At 34.7% G+C, this 26,262-nt stretch overlaps 1 protein-coding gene across 3 annotated transcripts in view; it reads right to left on the bottom strand.

Moving 5' to 3' along the window:
* LOC140443500 (WD repeat-containing protein 3) overlaps window positions 1-26,262 on the bottom strand; it is a 730,789-nt gene that overhangs the window by 577,732 nt on the left and 126,795 nt on the right. For all 3 annotated transcript variants that reach the window (XM_072534812.1, XM_072534810.1, XM_072534811.1), the window contains exon 3: window positions 3,002-3,199. In XM_072534812.1, coding sequence (XP_072390913.1) covers window positions 3,002-3,199 — 198 coding nt within the window. The remainder of the gene's footprint in view (window positions 1-3,001; window positions 3,200-26,262) is intronic.

A 26,262-nucleotide genomic window follows, 5' to 3' on the forward strand; every position in this document is an offset into this window, starting at 1 on the left:
TTTACACTAGGTACATACATATTATCAACTTAAGCAAAATCATCTTCTGATTCTCCATTTTCCTCATCACCAGCAGTTTTCAGAGATTGAAAAAAAAAAGATGACTGGCGGGGTTGATGTATTTTAACAAACTGCATATGTCATCATTTTTTTTATCCAGCGGTCGCGGCTCTGCGTACCCGGGCAGCAAATCCCTATTATTAGAGGACGACCTCTGTCTTCTTCTGTTGATGTCAAAAATTTTAAATTACTCCTTTTCGTCGAAACTTAATTTGTATTTTATCACCCCTGGTTCGCCTTTATTGAATTGGAGCCACTTTAATTTAAACTATGGCACTTTTTATTTTTCTATATTTTCTTTTATGTGGATAAAAGTGGGTTTTAACAGCTTCTTGAAATCCAGAAAGTCATGCATGGTCATTTCCACGACATTTATCTGTTTGCCCACAGATCTGATAAAATTTGCCCAATCGTGAGGCACTTCAATTTTCATGTTTGTCTTCTTTTTCCCTCTCTCAATTAGAGCATGGGTGGTGTCGGCTTCCATGTGGGAATGCCCAGGTTCTAAAAATTTTTGGTTTATTGTCATGAGATTGTGTGCAAAATCATTATCTTCATTTTGTGCCAATCTCATCATAAGAAAACTGAACATTACCGCAACATAAATATTCCTGTTTTGTCCTGGGCAGGTGTCGCTGAAAAAGTTTACCACTTCAGTGCAAGTTGGGAGGCTCTGTAGGTAGGCCCAAAGACAAGATTCTATTTCCTGGCCACCACGCTCCGCAACGGACTCATCCCACATGTAACAAATTGGGGTAGCTTTTTTATTTGATACGGTGTAAAATGTAAGGTTGTATGTCCATAAGAATCGTTTATAAAAAGATACACTGTTATTTAGAAAGGGAGTAGGTAGGCACTTTTTTAAGTCAAAACTGGCAAAAGCCACTTTCTCGTCATGTAGGGACATTTCCTTTTTTTTTCCTAGATAAGATGTTTCAGCAAGGGTAAGGTATGCCTTACGTTGCTCGTTAATTTCCATATTAGGATGAGGCTGTTGTAGCTGCTATTTAAATTTATCGCACTTTTCGCAAGTGTCGTTATAAGGGCGTTTAAATGATAAATTAAAATTTTCAACAAAATTTTTTCGATAGGTTGACTCTTTTATTGTTGAGATAACTCCTTGCTCAATGGAGTAGTCTTGGAACAGCCTAAACATTTTTGAAATGGAAAGGTCACTCAAAAGATACTTTTTACTGGTTCTCTCTCGTGAATAGTGGCTTTCCACTGCTGGGAACATTGATATATGAGCCATAATTCTCTCTTTCTCTAAGTTGCATATTTTGGGCTGCTTTCCATGTCTTCCTCTCTTGTCAGGGGGGCACATATTAGTTCCTGTTTCTCTTTTTTTTTACAACTATCATTCTAATTTTCATTAGACTTATATCAAGGGTATTCAAGAACATCGTCTGACATACCTCAGCTCCTGTAGTTGGCGAAGGAAATAAGACATACTTTCTAGAAAATTTTCTTCTGCTACTTTCTCCGTGCGAACGCAATCGTTCTGTTTGTTTTTCGTGTTCTGTAACACTGGAACTCAGAAACTGGTTCTGGGCATCTACTGGTAGTTGATAAAATTCCTTAAAAATACGGTTTCTACTTTCTTCGGTAATCAGCTCTTTACATTTTTTTCTGCAATTGCATGGTGGTTTTAGAGTATTTGCTTTTATCGTTTTACCTGATGTTGTAACGTATTCTTTGCCTTTAGCCTTTGCAACTTTCCTCACATTTCTTTTCCAATCTTTTGCGTTCTTCTTCCTTTTTCTTGATGTCAGGTTTTGTTCTGGTCGTTTTGAAAATTCAACTCCTTCTCTAGGCAAACTTGCAGAAGCGTGATCCTCAGATTGTGAACAGACAGATTCGGACTTGCCTCCGGTGATGTACTCATCTCCCGAGCTCCCGTCTGATAAAAAAATAGTTTAAACATAAATGAGTTAACTGCACAAATTTATATAGCTTTCTACAAATGAAATAATGCAGTGTCATCGAATGCCATAGTCTGTGGACTAGTACGCATTTCGATGCGCATCGCCCCGCCTCGAATTTTCCCATTGGCTCTTGACCTGGAAATCCCTATTTATCGCTCGAACAGCGCATATAAATATTGGCGATTTTCAGGTCAGCCAGGTCAGTCCCTCACGGGCTCTCCGAGAGCTTAGTGCTCTCGGGGCTCTGCTTCCTGCATTTATTTACCATACTCTGTGGCTGAGAATTGTTTCAACTTAACTTGGTGTTTTATTTCGACGAAGAAATTGTCATGTAAGAAATATCTTGCCTTTTTCAAGGCAAGACACCGAAGATAAATATTTTCCAAGTCCATAACCCGAAAATGGACTTAAGTAGGGGAGCTCTCGACAGTATATTCGAAGCCCTCTACAGAGCACCCGGAGACAACAGAAGGTGGTTAGACCCTTAATTGTTCCCCCGAGGTGACAGCAGTACAAACCATTTTTGTCTGATGAATCACAGACCTCATTATGAAGCTGGCTTAAATAATTTGAGGGTCCAGCATAAAATGAATTTTAATCAAGTAACGGTCGACATCCTTTTGCCCTGCTTAGTGGCACCTCATCCGCCTTCTATAATGCCCTACCTTCTACGTGAGTACTATTTACAAAAGCAAAAGACTACAAATATTTCTGTAGACTCTACTTGCCTTATATAAAATTATAATTTCGATTAATTTTTTTTACACATTTATAGTTTGTAATATCATATACAGGCATGTGGTAGTAGTTTGTCATTTTTTTAAATTATCCGTAGCCAAATAGCTGTTTGGCATTCAAAATTAAGCTAAGTGTATGAGGCTCTAAATAAAAAAATTGGTAATAAATTTTTACTAATGCCTGGTAAATTCAGTTTACCCTTTTATTATACGAGGTGAATGATTAGATGCATTAAAAAAAAATTGCTACTTATATTTTTGTATAAATATTTATCTTACTTCAGTTTGGTGTCCTGTTAATGTTTTGAAACAATGATGCGTCTCTAACTCCCAAAATTTAACAAAACTGTCTTTTGAAGCTGATATTAAGATTGGGTGATCTTTCATAAACTGCAATTGCGTAACCATTCCCTTATGTCCAGTCAGTCTACATAGCCCTACTTCAGCAACTGTATCCCATACTATAACATCGGTATCCTAAAAAATATATTAATAATCATAAAAGGTTTTTAAATATCACTACCATTTTTAAATTTTGAATTTTTTTTGGGAGAATAAAACACTTCTATTCTTCTAATACCACGTATAATTTGAAAAAAAAATAGATACAAAAATGCATCAACAATTCAAAAAGAATGTTCCTTATCGTTTTCCTCCTTGTTTCTGTTATATTGCACTATGATTTTGAGGCTATAACATATTGTAACGTGAAGTGGCCAAAATCTTTATTGCAGTCACACTATCATCCTAATACGCTGATCAGCTTAAGTCACTAACTTCCTAATGTCCTAATCAGATTCAGATGGAATACTGGTAGTTCTGTTATGACATTGTGCCGTCACACTCAATTCCTAATACGGTGATCGGCTTGAGTCACTAATTTCCTTATATGGTCACGAGTAGTTCGGTGATGACATAAAAACACAGCGGAAGGCGATAGATGATAAATTGGTATCCTAAGTTCGTGGCGAAAAGTAATAAATATAATTTAGTGTGATTAATTCTGACCACTGTGAACGAGTTTGGTTAATAAAATAAATATATTTGTGTAAATACGTGTTTTAACTATCGCGAAAAAATAATTTTTCTGTGCGAATTTTTATTTTGAAATCAAATAAAAATTCGATCGTTGTGGATCGAAATCCAATTTCATTTGTTGCAAAATACGTAGTTAATCTTAAAGAAAAAGGTGAGTCTTGAGCTTACTAAATCTACAACTACATAAAAAGATCAAAAATAAAGCGGAAGACAAGAAAAATTTTCAGCGGTTAGTTAGTTAATCGAATCTTGTTTGTAGACGCTTTAGAATCCGTTGTCGAAATAAGTATCTATCGTCGCTTGCGAGTTATACAGTTTTTTATAACGTCCGACAGTTAACCGTGCGTCTATAACAGACCTAAAGACAAACTTAATCTATAGGATCGAAATTTATTTTCTTATTATTAATTCGATCAAATTAAAATCAGTTTTTTTTGTTAACTGTTCTTTTTTAAACGCTTGTAAAATATATGAGAAACTTCTAGTAGGGAATAAAAATTCATGGCCCATTGTAACGAGTCCGTCACTTTAATATTTCTTTATTCACTATTAAATACAATTTTTAAATCCATATCCCGTATATTAACAATTTAGCGCGCATTCTGGAATCAACTTTGGGCAAAGGAGGTTCGGTTAACTAAAAAAAGTAGGCGGCAGGAGCTGTGCTAAATTTGTTTGAAGAAAAGTATTTTTTTTTTGGGGAAGAAGATGAAAAAGTTTTAGTTTGTTTTTAGTGTATACCATTTGATTTATAGCCACTCTTAGCCGGTAAGTGGATTCAATTATCAATAAAAAGTATAAAAACCATCAGCCATTTTGAGTCCTATATTGTCATGTTTCCTTTGATAGTCGATATATCGATCTGTAATTTTTCAAATCATTTCATTAAGAAATATTCTACGTCTAAATCGAAATTTATAAGATAAAATCATATGTCAAATTTCTATTTTACTTTCCGGCCTTAAACAAACATAATTATATATCTATATTAAGACTATCTATAAAAATATTCTGTCTTATACTGTTCTTTTATATTATAAAATAGATCCATAGCATGCTATTTGTTATAATTTAAGTTAGGTGAAGTCCTCCTTCTAATTTGAAGATATCAAGAGACAAGGAAATATGCACTTTAGGAAATATGCAGCAATAAACGTCTGGCCATCAACAATTATACTTTATTCCTTCTTACATACAGAACAATTCAAAACTTGACTGACAGTAGTTTATGACCTATTTATGACATTACTCATTGCACTGTCAACAATGTCACTTCATATAGAACAACATCCATTTTTTATGTTGGATATTCTAACACTCTCCCTCAACATGAAAAGTAGATAAGCTAAATAATATACCTTAACAAAATAAACATTATTTTAAATTCAAATTCTTACAGATTAACTGCAATTTCTTTGAATTTAACGACTTGGTCAACATATCAGCCACCATTTCATTCGTCGACATATATTTTAATTGAATATCATTGTTAGCTATTTTTTCACGAATAAAATGATACTTGACATGAATATGTTTCGTTCTCTTATGGTATACTTGATTTTCCGATAACTTTATGGCACTTTGATTATCATTAAATATAACCATCGGAAAACCTTCAAACAAAAACTTACAATTAACATTGTTTTCAAATATTTCTTTACATAAATATGTTAAGTATAACGATTCTTTTGCTGCCTCAGTTATGCCAATATATTCAGCTTCAGTTGAACATAAAGCCAAAGTTTGTTGCTTTTGACATTCCCATGAGATAGGACCACCAGCCAACGAAAAAATAAATCCATAAAATGACTTTCTATCTGAACTGTTATTGGCCCAATCTGAGTCAACAAAGCCACTTAAACTAACATTTGACTTTCTGTAATTAATTCCTACAGTTCTTGTACCTTTTAGGTATCTCAAAACACGTTTGGCTGCTAACCAATGTTCTTTCGTACGAATCTTATTAAACTGGCTAAGATAAGTGACAGAGAAAGCTATGTCAGGCCTTGAACAAACCGCTAAATACATCATCGAACCAATCAATTCTTGATAAGGACATTCATACAAAGTTCCTTCATTAGAAAGTTTAACATTCGGTTCTAAAGGAGTATTTACAATGCTAGAATTTGTCATTTCAAATCGTTCAAGTATTTTATCAATATACTGTTCTTGACTTAATTTCAATTCAAACTCTGACCCACTTCTCTCTATCTTCATACCCAAACAATGTGTAATTGGACCCAAATCCTTAATATGAAAGTTTTTATCTAATTCATTTTTCAAAACTTTAACCTCATCATGATTATTGTAAAAAACAAAAAAATCATCTACATAGAGTGCTACAATAAGGATTGAATTCTCACTATTTTTAACAAAAATACATGGTTCAATTTCACATTGTTTAAAATTCAATTTTAACAAAATTTGGTATGCCTTTTTATACCACAGTCTCGAAGACTGTTTGATACCATATATAGCTCTCCTGAGCAGACAGACTTTATTTTCCAAGTCTGCTTCATCAAAACCTTCAGGTTGAGACATATATATGGTTTCATCAATCTCACCATTCAGGAATGCAGTCTCCACATCTAAATGAAGTGTATCTAGATTTAATTCAACAGCCCTCGCTAATAAAAGCTCAAAATTACTAAAACGAATGACTGGAGAATACGTTTCTGAATAGTCAACCCCATATTTCTGTGTAAAACCCCTTGCCACCAATCTTGCCCTGTACCTTACTATTTCACCCTTTTCATTTTTCTTTATTTTAAACACCCATTTATTTTGAACAATATTTGTATTTGCAAGTTTATCAACCAATTCCCAAGTATTATTCATTCTGAGAGCTGTCAATTCATTCTGAATGGCTAATTTCCATTCATGGCTGTGACTACTTGACAGTGCCTCAGAAAGACTTGTGGGCTCAAATTCATTTGACATAGTAAACATGGCAAGATCAGGTACATTTTCCAGATCTTTATCTAACAAAAAATCATTATACAATTTTGGTTTATTTCTAACACGTGTAGGGTAAAGCTTATATTCTTGAACACTATCACTATTTCTTTCTTCTCTATTTACTTCTTGATTTTCACTCGCACTTTCTTCTACACTTTTTATATTCTCAGATTCCACAATTTCACCGATACCACTTTTTACTTCTTCTGAGTTTTCATTCACACTAAAACATTCCGACTGATGTTGGTTCACTGATCTGGCTTTAACCTCAACAATTCGCAAATTGCATATAACCACAGGTTTAAATCGTACGTCGTGGCTTGATACGATTCTTCTTTCAGATGGAATCCATATCCTCAAACCATCCCTGTCATTCACATAACCAACTACATAACCATCTCATCAAATTTACTTCGAAGATTCTTGTTAACGTGAACATAACATTCAGTGCCAAATATTCTTAAATGTTTCAAACTTCCAATTGGCTTTCCATACCACAATTCATAGGGACTTTTACTTTCAATTGATGACTTTCCTGTGCGATTCAAAATGTACACTGCAGTATTGCATGCTTCTGCCCACAATTGTTTGGACAACTTACATGTGTTTAACATGGAACGTGCGCACTCTACAATGGTGCGGTTTTCCCTTTCAGCAACACCATTCTGCTGAGGTGTATAGGGTGGAGTGATACAATGCTCTATACCTCTCTTCGCAAGAAGTTCAGATACCTTTCTATTGTCAAACTCTCTCCCTCCATCGCATCTCAGTTGCTTTACTACATGGCCATTTGTACTAGCTTCATTTAAAAATTGTTCTAAGAAAGCACATACCTCACCTCATTGTGAAGAATGGAAGGTATTGGCCCCAGTCTCGCTGATGATCGGACACCATCTTTTTCAAATACTGGCCAACTGTCCTATTCATTCGTTCTACCATACCATCCGATTGCGGATGATACGCGGTAGTTCTTGTTTTCTTCATGCCTAGTCTATCACATATTCCTTGGAATAGATCGCTTTCGAAGTTCCTGCCTTGGTCACTATGGATCTCCAAAGGCACTCCAAATCGGCTGATATATTCTTGGATCGACTTATCTGCAACGGTGGCGGCCTTCTGGTCTGGAAGTGCGTAAATCTCGACCCACTTAGTGAAGTAATCCATTACTACCAACATGTACTTGCCTCCATTTTCACTTTCTGGAAATGGCCCAGCGATGTCCAAAGCTATTCTTTCAAACGGGCTTCCAACATTATATTGTCTCATAGGAACTCTCCTTTTTCGGTAAGGCCCGTTACTCGTAGCACAAATAGTACATTTCTTACACCTGTCTTTTACGTTGTCGGAACTGTTCATCCAATAAAACCGTTCCCGAATTCGCTGAAGGGTTTTCTTTACACCAAAATGTCCTCCTGATGGACTGTCGTGTAACTGACGAAGTACTTCGGCTATTCTGCTCTTTGGGATCACCAACTGTCTTCTCTTCTCTGAACCGTCATCATTTTCCAGGACTCGTTTGAGCAAGCCATTTTCCATGATAAATGAGTCCCACTGGGCCCAATACGTCTTAACTACTGAGCATAGGTTTGATATTTCTTGCCAAGGTGGTCGACGGTTTTCCTCTTTCCATTTTCGAATTTTCTGTATAACTGGATCTCTTTCTTGTTCTTCTCTGATCTTAGTAGGCGTCCAGTCGTCGTTGACCATCGTTGTTCTTAGCACTGCTGCTTCCTTGGACTCCGTTTTGTTGCAGTGGGAACACTCTGCTGGGCATGCCCTTTTGGAAAGAGAATCAGCGTTTCTGTGGCAAACTCCGGCCCGGTGCTCAATCTTGAACTCTCCTTCTGGCAGTAAATACCCTAAAATTGGTGCTGTTATTAAATGCTTTTTCAAGGTCTCAAAGGCATTTTGGCAGTCTGTATCCCAGCAGTATTCTCTTGGTTCCTCTGTAAGTCGCGTTAATGGTTTAGCGATATCTGCAAACTTCTTAATAAACCTCCGGTAGTAAGTACATAGTCCCAGAAAACTTCTCACTTGGTGTTTGTCAGTTGGTTTTGACCATTCCTTAATGGAATCGATTTTTCCCTTATCCACGGCCACTCCTTCTTTACTGACTATATGACACAGATAATTGACTTTACCTTGAAACAGCTGGCACTTCTTGGGGTTTAGCATCAATTGGACCAAGTCGATTAAAAACGTTTTCTAAATTCCTCAAATGATCTTCAAATGTCTCCCCCAAGACGATTATGTCATCTAGATAAACTAGGCATGTTTTCCAAGATAACCCTCTCAACACATTTTCCATAAGCCTCTCAAATGTCGCAGGAGCATTAAAGAGTCCAAATGGCATAACGTTGAATTGCCATAATCCAGATCCTGTGGTGAAGGTCTTTTCTTTATCTACCGGGTCCATTTCTACCTGCCAGTATCCAGACTTCAAATCCAAAGTAGAAAATAATTTACTTCCAGCCAATGTGTCATCGATCCGAGGCAGAGGATAACTATCTTTCTTGGTAATGTTGTTCAGCAAACGGTAATCCACACAGAACCTCGTCGTTCCGTCTTTCTTCTTAACCAGGACCACCGGAGAGACCCATGGGCTCGTAGAAGGTTCTATCACCCCGCCTTTCTTCATTTCCTGAACAATCGTTTCGGCTTCCTGTCTTTTCGCCTGTGGTAATCGTCGAGCTGTTTGACGAATTGGCTTAGCATTACCAGTATCAATTTTATGCTTAACAACGGTAGTTCTTCCCGTCTTTCCTCCTTTCGGTACGAAAATATCACGATACTGCCGAAGAAATTCCCTTAATTTCCTTTTCTCAATCTGATTCAGAGACTGTCCAGCAACTGCAACCATTTGGTCGAATTTGTCGTTGGAATTATCAGATGTTGTCGTCTGACGGATTATGGATGTCACAGGTACACAAGTTGCTACTTTTGTCTCTTTCTTGATGGTTACTGGGTAGTCATTGACATTGATAAGTCTCACAGGAATTTCTTTAGCCGCAGTCACCAATTCCTTTCCAATTATGATTCCTCGGCCAACATCGTCGTCATGGTTCCAAGGCTCCATCATAACGGGTGTCCCTTTGTCCACAATTCCCTGTAGCCGCGCTACTATGATTGTTTCACTTCTCGCAGGCACGACTATATCTTCTTTAATGGCTGCTTGCATAGTGTTGGCATCATGTGGATGAAGAAATACCTCCTCGTTACCAACTTTGATTACCTTATTCTTAAAATCCAATTGGAATCCATGCGTATTCATTACGTCCATTCCTAATATAATATCCTCTTCGATGTCAGCAACTATAACAGTATGGACGAACTTTTCTGCTCCAATTCCTAATTGTATTTGGATTTTTCCATGAATGTTGGCATTTTCACCCGTAGCAGTCCGAAGTCGCAACCTTGTTGGTAACAGTTTCTTACGGCTGTTTATAACTGTCGGGCGTATAACGGTTCTGGTCGCTCCGGTATCCACCAACAACGTATGCTTTCTACCATTTATTTCTCCATCTACATATACACTATCTTCACGACATTTCAAAGAGGCTGTTAGTATAAGAGGATCTTTGGAAAAGTTCCGGGTCGAAGCTGCTCCCCTAAAGCCGACTCGTTCTGGTTTTCCTGATGGTGAGTTTCTTGATTTTATGGTCTTCGTTTTCTTGCATGTCATACTCTTAATCATATTAACGAGCTGGTCAAGTTTATCTTCATCTCCTTCCACTTTTACAGTCCTAACTTTACTGTACCCTCCAGAGGCTTGCGTAGCTGACTCGTATTCGAGGGCGGCGGATAAGACATCAACCAGCGTCTTGTGACGAGCTAATCGTAGTGTTCTCTGCATTTCATGATCACGAAGACCATCAATAAACGTTTGAACGGCCAATTTTTCCATCATGTCTTCGGGAGCTGTTGGATAAGCATATCGTACTAATCTGGCAATATCTACCTCATATTCTTGAAGAGCCTCATCTTTCTTTTGTCTTCGATTTTTAAGCTACGACTGATATACATGCTCCAAATGTTAGTGGCCATATCGCATATTTAACCTCTTCTTCAGTTCGAAATCATCCGTCTCCTCTACGGCTATGGTCTGAAGCACATCTAAGGCATCTCCCCGAAGAGCGATAGTCAGGTTTACAGCCTTTTCTTTTTCAGACCATCCATTTGCTCTTGCAGCTGATTCGAACTGTTTCATGTAGTTGTTTCATGACGATTTTCCATCGAAAGTTGGGACTTTCACATGAACAGAACCTCCACTTCCTTCAAATTTCTGCCGTATTTCCAACTTACATTTCGTCTCTTCTTTTTTTGTCTCTACTGTAATTGGAATGTTTCCTCTCTCTGCTGTCCCTGTTTCCTCCATCTTCCTTTCCATCTCTTTTCTTCGAAGGCCAACATATCGTCAGCAACTTGGTCTTTTAACGAAGACATTCTATAGTCGAGGGCAGACATCTCAGAAGTGACTTTAGAGATGTTAGCAGAAACTTTACTTTCCAGAGAAGAAATCTCGTTAGAAACTTTGTTTTCTAATGAAGCGATGTCGCCGGATACTTTGTTCTCCAATGATGCGATGTCAACAGAAACTTTGTTCTCTAATAATGCGATGTCACCAGAAACTTTTGAAATATCGCCAGAAACTTTCGAAATATCGCCAGAAACTTTGTTCTTTAATGATGCGAAGTCACCAAAAACTTTCGAAATCGACGAGAGGACAGCATCTTCAAATATATAAGTTTCTGGATCTAAACCATCTTGCTCCAAAGCGTTCTTTAGTCGTTGGACTAATTAAGCCTTTTTCCCGGTGGAAGCTAATTCTCTGTCCTCGAGATGTCTTCTTAAATTCGTCACTGTGAGCTCATAAATCGTAGTAATTTTCACAATTTTACTTCTAACACCACTGTAATGTTTTTATTAATTCTAATTTATTGTTCTTATTTTAATTTACTAAAACACGTTAATTTATATCAATTTATTAAACCACTGTACAACAATTTATTTGACTAATTACATAATTTGAAGGATGCCGACCTGACCCTTGGCGAAAAAGTCTGGAAGGTCACAGCATACTGGTTTTATTCAGCCTAGGGAGACCCGTCGATCTTCTTACTAGAAAATACTCGAATGAATAAGCATATTAGTAATAAAGTTTATCGTTCTGAGTCATACGACACGTCACCATCTATCGTAACAATATCTTTTAATCTAGTTTAACAGATTGGAATTATATTCGGCCTCATCTCATAAATAAATAAATTGTAGTACCTCCGTCTCTGGCTAATCATTCACACTTCATAATATAAACAGTCTGGCCTCTTAACATTCACACGGTCTGGAGGTCCGACAATATTCTTCAGTCTTCGTTTATTGTGCATCGTTCACGCAGCGCGTAAAATTAATTCGGCAACGAATTACGTAAAAACAATGTCTAAACAGGTGGGAAAACGGAAAAGAAGTCGATCAACAGATCGCTCAAACAGAGGGATATATAAAATTTTAAGTAGCCTCGAAAAAAGATTGGATTTAATTGAAAATCGTTCACAGCGTCATTCATCATATCAAAATAGCACCAATAGCTGGGAAAGTGATACTCAAGCAGAAATTTCAGATAATGTGAATGATGAAAGTGTTTCAAGTGTTGGTTCAAATTGTGTCCCAGACGAGAATCAGGATAAAAATATACAAGCACATAAGGTAGGTGGTAATAAATATTACCGCATGTGAAAATAAAAAAAATTCACAATTAATATTTGTCTGTGATGACGAATATTTGTGTTGACATCTGAACGAAATATTTACAATTAATATTTGTCTGTGTTGACGAATATTAACAATATTGGAATATTTAATAAATCTTTTCATCTTTCTTCTTTCTTTTTGGAAATTATCCAAGTAAATATTTGTTTGTGATGACAAATATTCGATAATGAATATTGTTTGTGATAACAATTATTAAAAATATCGTCTGAAAAAATTATGCAGGAAAAACATTTGTTTGTGATGACAAATATTCGATAATGAATATTGTTTGTGATAACAATTATTAAAAATACCGTCTCAAAAAATTATGCAGGAAAAATATTTGTTTGTGATGGCAAATACCTATTAAAAAAAAATCGGGGAACTTATCCTGATAATGAATATTGTTTGTGATAACAATTATTAAATAATAATAATACCTTACTGTTTGTAGTGACAAACTTCGGCATATGGTTTGAAATAAATATTTGGTTTTCAGATCAGTCAGAAGGTAGTGTGCCTTCTGGATTGCAAGAAGACATTTTATCAATTTTGGGTGATGACAATAAAGTAAAAATATCATTTTCAAGCCCCATACAAACAGATATTGCCGCTCGATGGGCTCATATTTTAACTTCTGGAATAAAGAGATTTTTTAAAGGTATTTTCTCTTTAAGACGACCTCTACCGCGGTATGAAAATACCTGGGATCCAGGCATAGCTCTGAAGTATCTGCGAACTCTTGAAAATAATACCATTTCACTTGAAATTCTTACAAAAAAATTAGTCACCTTAATGGCTCTTGCAACTGGGCAGAGGATACAAACATTAAGTCTTATTGACATTGATAATATAATAGAGTAGGACGGTAAAATTGAAATTAAAATCTCTGATAGAACTAAAACAACAGCTATTAATAAAACTCAACCTTTGCTTGTCTTGCCATTTTTTGAAAAGGATCCAAATATTTGCGTAGCAAGAACTCTTAAAGTGTATTTGGAAAAGACAAAAGAATTAAGAATTAAGAGAAACCTTTTCATAAGGCCACTCCACAAACCATTGGTAGATGGATCAAATTTATTCTACAACAGAGTGGCCTGGATATAAGTCAGTTTAAAGCACACAGCACACGCCATGCCGCAACATTTGCGGCAGCTAGGAAAGGGGTCAGTTTTGACACTATAAGATTGGCGGCAGGTTGGACGCAAAATTCTAAGACATTTGCGAAATTTTACATAGACCCTTAGTTTGTAATAAAGAATTCGCAAATACAATTTTAAATATGTAAAAAGAACCTGATTTATATTGAATACTGTAATAATTGTAAGGGTTTTAGGATATACATTTAGTTTAAGGTTGGTTTAAAACATAATACCTTATGTTATTTGTATAGTGATAGAATATATTAACTAATTGGCTCAGGCCATTTTTAGATAGGAACTTTACATTTTAGAACATATAAAATGTTGTGCATTATTATAATAAAGTTGTTGCAACGACTTTAAACATCTACAATTTATTTATTTATGAGATGAGGCCGAATATAATCTTAAGATCAAACGAACTTACCTGAAGTTCGATCTTGATTATATGAGGCCTCATCGAAATAAGTCCCAACCCACCCTAACATTTTGAAAAAATGTCCATAATATGTTGCAACAACAACTTTCAAATAGACTGAAGAATATTGTCGGGCCTTCAGACCGTGTGGATGTGAAGAGGCCAGACTGTTTATACTTTGAAGTGTGAATGATTAGCCAGAGACGGAGGTACTACAATTTATTTATTTATTTCGATGAGGCCTCATATAATCAAGATCGAACTTCAGGTAAGTTCGTTTGATCTTAAGATTTATGAATGGAATAATCCGAATTTTTATCTGTCTGAATGACTGTAAATTCTATAAGAGAAACACTCGCTCATAAATGTTTATTTAGGAGCTGGTATTAATTGTATACGAAAATAAGTTATTTGTAAATTATTAATTAATATAAATATGGTGTGTGTATGCAATTAAATTACGATACCTGTGATGTTGATCTAATACTTCTTCTTCTTCCACAGTGCACAGGAGGGAAAGTCAGATGGGGCAGAATCTTCTTAAAAGCCGCGTCGTCAGGTTTACACAAAAATATTGAAGTGTTTATCGCGCTGATTTATACAAGACTAACTGAGGTGCGTGTCGTCTCGTAGCTTTGCTCCCTTAAGACTTTAGGGGCGGACTGTACAGGTCCGTATTAATTCACGATTAACAAGACATACACACACGTTAATTAAAGAATTAAATATAAAAATAAAATAAAAATTATTGATAAAAACTAAGAATATGTGTGGAGGGACGTAACATTCCCACCCACCAAAATGCATATTTGCATTTTTAGTCAATATAAGGCAAACGGCATAGCTTAACCAAAGGTCGCCTAAGTTCACCTTTCGCGGTTTGTACGATAGCTACGCGAGCAATATCATCTTGACCGAAAATTAAAGTTTTAATTCGACCCATTTGGCATTGTAAGGGAGGCTTGGTCTCATTACGTAGTAGTACGAGTGTGCCTATATTAGGATTACACTCATTTTTATGCCACTTCGTGCGTTGATGAAGAGTATGTAAATATTCTCTGCTCCATCTTTGCCAAAAGACTGCGTGTAATCGTTGCAGCAATTGCCAACGACTTAGCCTATTTAAATGAGCATCACTGTAATCCCGATCGGGAATTATCTTTAAAGGCTCTAGTGTAAGAAAATGTCCAGGTGTTAACACTGAAAAATCATTTGGATCATTACTGACAGGACATAAGGGACGACTATTTGACAGCCTCCATTTGTATGAGTAATGTATTGAATTCTTCATAGGTTAAAACCTGTTCGCCTATGACTCTAGACACATGTGTTTTTACGCTTTTTATACCCGCTTCAAACAATCCACCAAAACGGAAAGCTGCCGGGGGATTTAAATGCCATGTAATGACGTCGTTTTTATCAAAATGTGACTTAATGTCTTCTAAATAGGATTTTGCTCCTACAAAATTTGTTCCGCAATCAGAATAGACAACAGAGCAACGTCCTCGACGTGCTATAAAACGTCTGAATGAGGCTAAAAATGCCTCGGTACTAAGTTCAGATACCAATTCTAAGTGCAAAGGCTTAGTGGCAAAGCATACAAATAGGCAAATATAGGCTTTCGTTCGTTTAGCATTTTTAAGCTTATTGGCTCGTATCAGAAAGGGACCGCCAAAGTCGACGCCAACGCAAGAAAATGGTTTGGCCTTGGATATCCGTAGGTCGGGAAGAGCCCCCCTAGGTGGCTGATAATTTTGAGGTTTTAGTCTCCAACAGGAAAGACACTTTGAAAGAACACTACGAATAACACGTTTGGATGAAATTATCCAAAAGTTTTGTGACAAGGCGAAGTACGTACCTTGAATGCCTGCATGTAGATGTACAATATGAATTTCCGAAATAAGTAATTTGATAAAATTACCTTTGGAAGGTAAAAGAAGAGGAAAGCGCTTGTCATACGCTAATTCTGACTGGCTAAGTCTTCCGCCCACTATGAGGAGATCATGTGAATCAAAGAAGGGATGTAATTTTTTCAAATATTTGAATTTTATAGAATTACCCTTAACCTGTTCTATTTCCTCCTTCAAATATCTTTGTTGCACTAATCTAATTAGTTGACTAGTGGCGTTACTTTGCTCCTGAATAGAAAGCCTTCCAACTGTTCGTTGATTGACTGATTTTAGGTTACCAACAAATCTAAGAACAAAGGAAAAGATACGTTTTAATTTTGAAAAGGAAGAACATCGATTACAGGGATTATCGACAAATTCATCAGATGGAAAAGACAAAAGACAACTTTTCTGTTTCAATTCTAAGTTATGCTCGATAGAATTGGTCAAGGAGAATGACCAGTTATCTTCAGTAGTGCGAAGAAACTCCGGACCCACCCACCAAGCAGGAGTATTTAAGAAATCCTCAGGGAAGAGTCCTCGGGATCCGTGATCCGCACTATTTAATGAAGAAGGAATATATCACCAGTGTTTTGAAGCAATCCTGTCTTGAATATAAGAAATTCTGTTACTGACGAAGGTTTTCCATTTATATGGCTGTGAATTAATCCAATGAAGAACAACAGTCGAATCTGACCATTGCGTAAATTCTACTAAACGATATAGTGAGAGTCTGCAGTATATAAGATAATAATTTACTAAGAATTACTGCTGCATTAATCTCGAGACGAGGAATAGTTTGTACCCTGGTAGGAGATACCTTTGTTCGGACTAAAAGATGACTCCTGTATCATAACACACACGAAGGTATGTAACAGCAGAAGATCCACGTAAAGAAGCGTCGCAAAAGCCATGAAGCTCACAGGAAATAATTCCATTTAAAAATATGACGAGGTATAGTTCAATTCAATAGGCAGTTCAATTTTAAATTGTTCCCACCTTGAAGTAATTTCCAAAGGTGGAGTTGCATCCCAATCTAAATCAAGTAGCCAAAGACGCTGAATAATAGTCTTCACTATCAAAGTGACAGGATTAAGAATACCGTAAGGATCGAATATGCGAGCTATTTGGGCTAAGAGATTTCGCTTTGTACAGGAAGCTTGAAGAGGTAAAATTTTGTAAAAGAAATCATCAGATGATGGATTCCATCCAAGTCCTAATACTGTCCTCGACGCATCAAGGAATTTGGATATCGGTTAAAATACTTGGAAATTCCAAGGTTGGCCAAATCCAAATTTCTAATTGATTCGATGCAGGGAAATTCCACTTTCGCTACGTAAAACAAAGGATTTGTTTTACATAAAAGCAGGTAGATTTTCTCTCATCGGTCAGTCGAGCTTGCCTCTTCTACTGTAGACCTAGTCGGTGCTATTATTGTTCCTACTAAGTTATTGTTTTATTTCTGATTTCTTATATACCATTTTTATTTTAGCATTATTGTATATTCAGACCTTTTCAGGTTAGAATATTACTTTGATCTATATTTGTTCATATACTGATTGTTTGATATTTTAATTGGTTATTTTGATTGTTTATTTTTCTTGTATTTTGTGTCTAAGTTGTTCTTCCGTAAGTTAAGAACACTTAGAAATATTTATCTTGCTTTTTATATTTTATATTTTGATTTGTACTTTGTCTAAGTAGTTCTTTCCGGTAAGTCAAAGAACTCTTAGAAATATTTCTCTGAATATTTGACTTGTTATTTTAATTGTTTGTCTAAGCCGTTCTTTTCCGGTAAGTCAAAGAACTCTTAGAAATATTTTCATAATCATTGTTGCATTATTATTTCCGATATTTTATCTAAGATATTTTTCTTAAGTTAAGAAAATACTTAATACATTTGTTTCTTTCATTTTCTATTTTATGCTAAGTTGTTTCTTCCGTAAGTCAAGAAACACTTAGCAATATTTTCACATCTTTTCTATATTTGATTTTTCTTATTTTCTTTTATAAGTCGTTTCTTCCGTAAGTCAAGAAACACTTATAAATATTTGTGCATTTATTTTACTATATTTGATTCTCTTGTTTATTTTCTATTCTAAGTTGTTTCTTCCGTAAGTCAAGAAACACTTAGACATATTTCTATAATCTGTTTCATTTTTGCATTTCTCGTTTTATATTTTGAGTATTTTATTTTTCCACTCTAAGTCGTTTCTTCCGTAAGTTAAGAAACACTTAGAAATATTTCCTTATTTTACTCTCACATTTACATATTTCATTTATCTATATTTCTGTCCTAAGTTGTTTCTTCCGTAAGTCAAGAAACACTTAGAAACATTTTTTTCTTTGCATTATATTTTTATACCATTTAATTTAATTGTTTACTAAGTTATTCCTTCCGTAAGCCAAGGAATACTTAGATCATTTTTACCTATCTGTTTTCCATTTTTGCTCTGTTACTTTGTAACTGTTCCTTGGAACCGTTACCTATAACAGATATTTGTCACTGGAACTGTTATTTATAACAGCGGTAGTATTTAACCTTTCTACCAGCGACAAACCAAAGATGGTGAATACCCGATCCAATTCCGGGGATAGGAAGAAGCCCGAAGAGCCGGCGATGGGTCCTACAGGCCCAAATGCCCCCTCTCGGCAACAATACCTTCAACGAAGATTGATCTAAGTCAAATGAAAAAGACTGTTACAGAATATGATCCAAAGGAATATTAGCGAGAGAGAATAACTGATTACTTGCCCATTTTCGTAATTCAAATCCACCACGTTTCAATAAAGATATTAATTCTTTTATACCAAGAACACTATTTTGTAAAGAATCCTTTCGTGTCATCACATCATCTACGTAAGTATCTTTTAAGAGTATAGATGAGGCCACAGGTAAGTCCGGTTCGTCGAGTGCTAGCTGCTGTAGAGTACGAATTGCAAGATATGGTGAACTAGACACACCGAAAGTAACCCGAGTAAGTTCGTATTCAGCAATAGATTCCTGTTCCGAAAAACGCCAAAGTATTCTTTGAAATCTTTGTTGCTCAGGAGCGATAAGAATCTGAGTAAACATGGATTTAATATCTGCAGTAAAGACATATTTATGAAACCTGAATTTAAGCAATAAATTTACAAGATCATTTTGTAATTTTGGACCTGAATATAACGTATCGTTTAAAGACGGAAAGTTAGGGGCGTGTGCGGAAGCATCAAACACAACGCGCAATGGAGTAGTACTGGACTCCTTGTAAATACGAGTACAATGGTGTGGTAGATAATAAGCATTATTTATTGCCGTACTTGGCTGAATAGGATTTAAATAATGATTATCTATGAAACTTTTGATAAAGCTTGAATATTGAATCTTAAGTGATTCATTTTTGGCAAATCTGCGCTCTAAAGAACTAAATCTTTGTAAGGCTAAACGTTTCGTGTCGCCAAAAGAAGGTATTTCGTTCTTGAAAGGCAGATTTACTACAAATCTGCCCTCGGCATTTCTATAAGTGGTATGAGTATACAGCTTTTCACAGAACGAGTCTTCCGGAGAATAAGATTTAACTTCTGGTACTTCCTCAATGGCCCAGAATTGTTTTAATGTCGCATCTAATTGCTCAGAATCATTAGCAGAAAATGACGTAAAAAGTGAATGAATATTTGTTATATTTGTAGGTGGAATATTTCCCATCAAAACATAACCGAAACTTGTTTCAAGAGCTGAAAGCTGATCATTACGGGTTTTAATAATTCCTCCCGTTAAGATTTAAGGAAAAATATTTGTTCCTAATAAACTTTACCTGGAATATTTGCCATTTTATCAGCCAACCTTAAATGTTGAAGATACGGCAAGTTGTCTAAAGAAATTGGAACAGTTGGCATGTTTTGACAGATTTGAGGAAGAATTATTGCATCTATCTCGCAATGAAAGTTTATGTCATAAGACGAAGAAATGTTCAATTTTACGCCTGATTTGGCTGGGGTGCACATTCTATCAAGACCTTGTATCGATAAAGCCGCATTGAATTTAGGGAGACTTAATTTGTCTGCACATTCTTTACTAATGAAGTTAGCTTGAGACGCACTGTCTAACAAGGCTCTAACTTCCAAGGCTTTACCAAAACGATCGAGAACATAGATTGTAGCTGTAGCTAGCAAGACATTATTTGTCAAAGTATTTGATAAGGCGGAAATAGAAAGCATAGGATCGTTAGATGAACTAGCAACCTCGTTGTGAGAAGAAGAAGAAGAAGAATGATCATTCGCATTGAGATTATCAAAGTGAAGAGCAGTATGATGTTTTTTATTACAATGTGTACATCTTTTGGATGAAAGGCATTTGACCGTAAGATGAGTTTTAGACAAGCAGTTTATACAAAATTTATTCTGTTTAGCAAAGTCAAAACGTTTTTGAGGTGATTCAGCAAGAAATTGATTGCATTTAAATAAAGCATGATCCGAAACACAAAATAGACACTTATTTTTGACAGAACTGGTAAAAAATGTAGAAGTTTGACGAGATGAATACCTTACGTTATTAGAAGTATCGGAATTAATAGATTTAACATTTTTGCTGACTTGTCTTTTATACGACTCCAATGAAGTGCAACGCTTCAATGCGAACTTATAAACTTCCTCATAGGAAGGTACATTTTTTGAAGCAAAGTGTAATTCGAAAGTTCTAACTGTTTCTACATCCAATTTGTCCATCAGTAAATTCATTAGAATGAAGTCCCATTGAGAGGGAGAAAAAAGTAATTTTTCTAGAGAGGCTAAGTTTTCATTGAAAATATCTAATAATTTTCTAAGTGAGACAGGATCATCAGTTTTAACCACACTGGCATTTTGTATATTTTTCCATAATGCTCTAGATAAGTCTCGTTTACCTTCATAGCGATCAATTAAGGTGTTGTAAGCAATTATATAATTAGAATCTTGAAGCTTAATGCTTTTAACTAAATTGTAAGGTACTCCCTTAAGTGATTGCAGAAGATAACTAAACTTTTCTATATTAGAAAGATCGGAATTATTATGTACAAGAGCATTATACAAATCTATAAATGTGGGAAAATCGGTAATCTCGCCCGCAAATATACTTAAATTTAGTTTCGGAAGATTTACATTAGTTTTTGATCTAATATGTGGATCAGCGGACACATTTTGAGTTCCACTAGTAGTATTGTTCAATAATGAATTATGTTTAAAATAAAGAGAAGCTATTTTATTAATACTATTAGCAAATTCAAATCTAACTAATTCTTCCGTATCCAAATTCACGTCTTCCTCGACAGCAATTAAATTAATTAATTCAGTATGTTGATCATTAAAACTAGTATTGATAGCTTCATAATCTTTTGCAGCAAAGAGAAACCCTGGAATTAATGAAGCATCAACTAACACTGTAACAAAATTTATTTAATGTAACAAAAATGTGGTTAAGGAGTCTGGGTGACTCTATCCAGTGTAGCAAAGGGTAAACTCTAAAATGTACCTTGATACACCAACGAACTAATATGTGGAATAACAGAAGATGGAAGGGATTAGATAGAAATAAATTAGGTAAAAGAAATAAATTAAGGGTAAATATGAATTTTAAAATATAGCAGAATTAAGTGTTGGCTAGCGACTATGCAGGAGAATGACCACTTGACACTCAAAGAAGGATTCGGCCAATTTGCATGCCCTACAGAGACCGTAAGATATAAGAACTAATGACAAGAAAACCACCAAGAAATAAACAGATGAAAAATAAAAGTTGCTCTAATGAATGCTTGGGCGCCAGGAAGTTAAATGTTTTCTTCCGAGATATCTTGTATTGCTGAAATATAAAAGATAGGTACGAATTGAAATATTAAATTTTAACCACAACTTTAATAATTACCAAACTTAGGTACAAACTATTTTAAAAGCTTATATACTAAACCACCACCTCTTATGTACAGTTAACTATAGCTATATTTACAGTAAAATCCCTGAATATAATTATAAAACAATTTACCCCTGATATACCCCTTAAAAATTTCAAATTGTGACAAAAGTTAGATCCAATAATAATGTATAAATAATAAATATAATTATATACTACTCACTAATAGTTTAGTTTTCGTTCAAAAATTGTTTAGGTTTTTAAGTAAAAATTCTCCGGATATGTGTGCACACGATAACCTAACAAAGAGAAATTCAAGGGAGGGTTATAATCTCATCCCTTGGTAGACAATAAATAATTAAATTTAATTACAATGATAAATGTTTTTTTTTTAAATTGAAGATATTTATTATTAAGGATATTTTTAAATTAAAGTGAAACTAAGTGAAAACCTTGAAGAGGACGTAGCAAAAGTTATTTAAAATGATTGAATGATAACAAAAATAAGTCAGTTCTTCCTGCCGGTTTCCGTAGGTTTCCCTCGAAGATGATCCGGTGGATAACTGGACTCAGGTGGTAAAAAGATACCAAACCTGTATTCCCTGGATCAGGTACTATTAGACAAATAATTCAATTTAAAATTCTTCTTAATTTCCCATAAAAAAACCAACTTGAAACTCCTTCCCCTTGTCCTAAGTAAGGATAACCCCAAAACTAAAAAAAATTCTTCCCCTGACTTGTAACTGGATTCTTGGAGTAGGCTAAAAGGAAACAATTGTGTTACTTCATGTTCTTTGTACATACAAAAGGTAAGGAAAAACACAAGGGTTATCAACCTTGAAAGGCGATACAAAAAATGTCAGCAAGTGACATTAAATTGAAATAAAAACCTTAATGGTTTTCGGTAAATAGTGACCTTCGAATGGTGTGACAATGTTTTTATAATGTATGGATATATTAAATAGATAATTTTAACGGAAAACATGATCTTTATATATTATAGAATAGGAAAAAAAAAAAAAAGAAATATTAGCCGGTTTAAACGGTATGAAATTGAAATAAATAATTGTTTGCTTTAACTCTTGAAAGGAAATAAAAATTTGAGATAGATATAGAATCTAATACTTATAATTTATTTAGGTATAAAACTTTTCCTTAATGAAATAAGGTGAAATATAACATGTATAAAATATATGAAATACCTATCAAAGACGAAATTAAAATAGGTCTGAATTTTACTAACAATGGAGGATGATATGAAGGATTTTTCCTTATAATTTATTTGTAATTTTATCTTACCGGCTAGGGTGATCCAACTGAAAATATCCTCGTACAAAACAACAAAATAACTCAAATGGTTTCTTCTAAAATAAACAGCTCTTCACAATAAAAATAAACTTAAACTAAATTCGGGAAAAAAGTGGCACTTCCCCAGCCGCAACTACCCTGATTGAATCGATGTTTCTTCAATCACATCCAGTTAACAAGTGATTCTACAAGGTGTGGAATGAATGTACTTTCAGAATTTTACCACTGGGGGCGCAGTTTAATGCCAACCTCAGAAAATAAAATTTACTGGGAGTTATTTAAATATTTAGTTTAAGAATATTTCAATATGAATTTAATTTAGAATTAAATTAAAAGATTCCAGTCACAAAAAAAGGTAAACGATTATTTAAGTAACGGACTCGTTACAACACATCATCTGCCAGCTTTTCCATTTGTTTAATTTTATAAATGTCAACGTTTCTCAATGCACGCAAACGAACAATTCTATTTGAATTTCTGGAAGACATTATTATTTTTAGAAAGAGAAATTTACGTAACACAAAGAACCTTTAAAGAATGATCCCAATAAATTCAGTATGTACTCGTATACTATATATATGTAATACTTTTAAAGTTACGAAACTCAATAAGTATCAGTAAGAATAAATATTTATTATATTTGAGTATGTATAATCGAGCAAACAAAAAACACTCCAAGTATTATTTAAACAAAATCAATATATTTATTTAATTGTAACTAGAAATATACGCATTAAATATTTTTAAAACCAAAAGGCTCAATAAATATTGCGTTTTTAAAATTTCCCAAGTTATTTAAATAAAATATATAATCTTATAAACCACCCTGTATTTAAAGAATTCTAAATTGTAGTAGTCACAGAAATTTTACGTGGTTTTGGAGAACTTTTGACCGCTTAAGGCTTATATTTAACAATGGGTCAGGTACAGAGACTTTGTTTGGGATTAACGGAGCTGATGCCAGATGTGAATACTGGTTGCGGATTTTTATATGACTTTAAACTAACTTTTGAGAAGCTTTGCCTAAATATTTAAAAATTTATATATAATTTGATAGCGTTTTTAATTGAATAAATTACTTTAAACTAATTTTAATGTGGATCTGAAGGACCAAATAAATGACTGTAAATTCTATAAGAGAAACACTCGCTCATAAATGTTTATTTAGGTGCTGGTGTTAATTTTATGCGAAAATAAGTTATATGTAAATTTATCAATTAATATAAATATGGTGTGTGTATGCAATCAAATTACGGTACCTGTGATGTTGATCTAATACTTCTTCTTCTTCCACAGTGCACTGGAGGGAAAGTCAGATGGGGCAGAATCTTCTTAAAAGCCGCGTCGTCAGGTTTACACAAAAATACTGAAGTGTTTATCGCGCTGATTTATACAAGACTAACTGAGGTGCGTGTCGTCTCGTAGCTTTGCTCCCTTAAGACTTTAGGGGGCGGACTGTACACTGTACAGGTCCGTATTAATTCACGATTGACAAGACATACACACACGTTAATTAAAGAATTAAATATAAAAATAAAATAATAAAAATTATTGATAAAAACTAAGAATATGTATGGAGGGACGTAACACTGTCGATATTTGGAATGCAAAAATATTTATTTATAGAACCATAATTATAATCCTCGATTTGTTTATTCTAAATAAACAAATTGCTTAGCGTTGGGTATCTAAAAAATCAATTAAGTGAATTGAGTTTTTCGACCTTAACTGGTTTGTATATACAACGAAAAGCAGAGGCGGAATGATGACCGAATACGTACGTAAAAATTAGGTGTAATTTTTCTCGAGAGATATGAAGATTTTATTTCTTCATATTGGATGTTTTTAATTATTGGATTGATACGTATTAAGTCGTTTTTGCTCCTAGGCCTATTTGTTGAGAATGTAGAGCGAAAATATTGTTATGTTTCTTCTGTCTGTTAATTTTCTGTCTCTGTGTGGTCAGATGTAGTAAAAGTATGTTTTTGGTACTGGAACCTATTTTTATTTGTGGTTTTATTTTTGTTTTATCGAAATGTTCTGTAAAACGTACAGGCACGTGAATGTATTATTGTATCTTGAGATATTTGCGTTGAAGTAAGACTTCTGGTATACACAGCAGCATTCGTTTTTGTGAGTTGACATTTTTGTGGTCTTCTAATACGGTTTATTAGACCAAATATAAGGTTTAAACTTTTTGAGTTGATATAAGACTCCTGCCTAAGTAACAGTAGCATTCGTTTATCTTGTGTACACGATATCGTATTAGCGAAGGTAGAAATAGCTTGCTGCTGTCTATTGTAACGCTTTGTTTTATGCAGAGGTGAAACGATCTGCCACCGCCAATTGTGAATTTATTTTGTATGTCGACCTTGAAACCACGTTTCATTAAACAGCAGAAATAGTTCTGGTACTACCGTTAAATGACCCACTAAGAATTAAGTTTTATATTATTCTGACTCTGTTTAAATGTTGTTCAAGAATGGTAAACATTTCTTTGTGATTTGTGTGACGACCATATTGGATTCAATTAGGTGTTACAAATGTTTTACTGTTCAACTTCTACTGTTTTATTGTTGGGGTGTGTTATCTCCAACATTACGAATTTTTTGTTATTGACGAAGGACTGTAAATATTTTTCTGTTCCTTTTGGAAGATTGTAATGATTCTTCTGTTCCTTTGGAGGACTGTCATAACTTTTTTATTTCTTTGAAAGACTATTTTATTTCTTAAAATTATACATCGTAGAATATACAAGCTATGCGAAGAGAGAATACAAGACACACAGTTTGGATTCATGAAGGGCGTAGGTACAAGAGATGCACTGTTTAGTCTACAAGTATTATTTCAAAGATGCAGAGATATGACTTGCGATATTTACACCTGCTTTGTGGACTACCAAAAAGCATTTGATACAGTTCAACACCAAAAAATGATGGATATTCTAACAAAAGCCCAAATGGATGATAAAGATCGGCGTATAATACAAAATTTATACTGGAACCAATCAGCCACAATAAGAACGAATTTTGGAGGTGAACCAACGGAAATGATCCAGATTCTACGAGGCGTTAGACAAGGTTGTATACTTTCACCTATAATATTTAATCTATATTCAGAGGAAATATTTAGTGAAGCCTTGGAAAAATGCGAACATGGAATACTTCTAAATGGAA

The sequence above is a fragment of the Diabrotica undecimpunctata genome, chromosome 6 (assembly GCF_040954645.1).
Source record: "Diabrotica undecimpunctata isolate CICGRU chromosome 6, icDiaUnde3, whole genome shotgun sequence".
In the NCBI taxonomy this organism is placed as follows: Eukaryota; Metazoa; Arthropoda; class Insecta; order Coleoptera; family Chrysomelidae; genus Diabrotica; species Diabrotica undecimpunctata.